The sequence below is a fragment of the Rhinoderma darwinii genome, chromosome 6, assembly GCF_050947455.1.
Source record: "Rhinoderma darwinii isolate aRhiDar2 chromosome 6, aRhiDar2.hap1, whole genome shotgun sequence".
Taxonomy (NCBI): domain Eukaryota; kingdom Metazoa; phylum Chordata; class Amphibia; order Anura; family Rhinodermatidae; genus Rhinoderma; species Rhinoderma darwinii.
Window position 1 is genome coordinate 147,029,144 of NC_134692.1, and position 1,959 is coordinate 147,031,102.

The window sequence follows — 1,959 nt, forward strand, 5'->3', positions numbered from 1 at the left end:
CAAATAAATTGCAACGTAAACATATTATTTAAAAATAAATACATTCAGAATTGTGACTTTATCAAGCTCATAAGATTCTAAATGGTTCAGTAAAAACATGACCCTATAGGACATTGAATATACTTACAGTAGAAAAGAATAAGAAGGTCGCCGTGTCTGAGGATTTCAGTAGTAGCGTGAAACAGAAAGGAGAGAAGCAGCGGTGACGCTTGGATGGAAGAATTACAGAAGTGGTTATTTACATTAGTTGCAAATCTTCATTCCACGGAGGTTTATGGTGAAATGTACATCAATCATGCAAATTATTGCAAACATGAATGAGTGATGTAAATATATCACCCAGACGGTCAACATAATGACAAGACTCGTCTAAGAGGCGTCAGGAGGAAGGAGCTAAAGGATCAGGGACAGTTCGGAGGGTCTTAGTGTCCCCCAGTCCCATCATTTCCCTTGTGAGATGGAGGCAGAAAGAATCGGCTTCCTGACATTTAACATCGTCACTTCATGTTCTGGAATATTCTCCTACATGTTCATTGCAGTTTCAACTGTGAAAAACTGGAAACAGGAACATTTTCTCCGACCTCAGTTCTCCATTCTCTTTTCCCTTTCATTGTCCAGCACGATCCTCAAGATCTTCCAGCTTCTCTTGGATATTACAACTTACAATTTGCATATCTGGTATTCGGAGTACAACCTCTGCTTCTTCTACATTGACTCGGTTTACAATATCTCCGTCTTCTTCAGCACTTGTCTCACCTCGTGGCTCTGTAGCTTCTACTGTATCAACGTTGTCTCCTTCCAGCACCGTCTGGTCATGTATCTGAAGACCAGGCTCCCAACGTTGATTCCATGGCTGATTGTTGGAACATTAGTCATCTCCATCATTTTCGGGGGTTTACAGATTGGTGTTACCCTTATGTCTCTTCCTCGAGACATGAGTGACAGCACAAAGATCTGCTTTACTCTTAATGAAACCTATAAGGGGAACATTTACTTTATAATGAATGAATTCACTATCATCATAGTCTTACCCTTCACTCTTATTTTGGTGTCGTTGGGTTATACCTTTATTTCTCTTCTTGTACATGTCCAGAGAGTGCAGAGCTCATCCAATTTCAGTAACCCTCATGTGAAAGCTCATGTCCATGCAGCCAAGATCATGGTTCTGCTCTTCATACTGAACGTCTTATTTTATATGTCCAACCAGACGCTGAATGTCACCCTCTTCTCTAATCCATCTCCATGGCTTTATCTCTGCGCTGCGATGTTTTTGCTGTTCTCGCCTCTACAGGCTTGTATTCTTATCATAGGAAACCAGACACTAAGAGTGGCATGCGTGAGACGTCTTCCGGTAAGATGCCGTGAGGAGCTTCAGTTCCCCGTTCAGATCTCAATCGCCAGGGTCCTATAAATAGACTTATAAAGAGTGTAGGAAGACTAGACCAAGATGAGGTCAATGCTTTATACAAAATCTGGGACTGACATTTCACCACTTTTGACTATTTTACTACATTGATTGATAAAAAAGACAGAATCCGTATTTTTTACATGAGTCGCCCGTCTTCACTTTTTCTCACAAATTTAGAAAACTATTTTATTTATTAATGATGTGATGGATGTGGGGGGGGGGAGTTATCTGATGAACAGGGGAACCTTATTATTTCTGATTATTTGGATATCACGATTTAGATGTGAAGGCCAGTTGATTGATTGGTTGGTTGGTTGGTTGGTTGGTTGGTTGACTGGTTGATTGATTGATTGATTGATTGATTGATTGACTGGCTGACTGATTGATTGATTGATTGATTGATTGACTGATTAATTGATTGATTGATTGATTGATTGATTGATTGATTGGTTGGTTGATCGGTCAGTAACAGATTGGTTAGAAAGATTATTTTTAGAGGAGGACAGGCCATACGTTTGGCTATGCAGAATAATTGTGCTGCCAGAAACATT

General features: G+C 40.0%; 1 protein-coding gene across 1 annotated transcript; it reads left to right on the forward strand.

Annotated features, from left to right (window-relative positions):
- The first annotated feature begins 457 nt into the window (after positions 1–457).
- LOC142656715 (taste receptor type 2 member 16-like) lies at positions 458–1,411 on the forward strand. Its single transcript, XM_075831642.1, has one exon. It carries the CDS (start codon positions 458–460, stop codon positions 1,409–1,411), a length of 954 nt encoding a protein of 317 aa, XP_075687757.1.
- Positions 1,412–1,959: the final 548 nt, after the last annotated feature.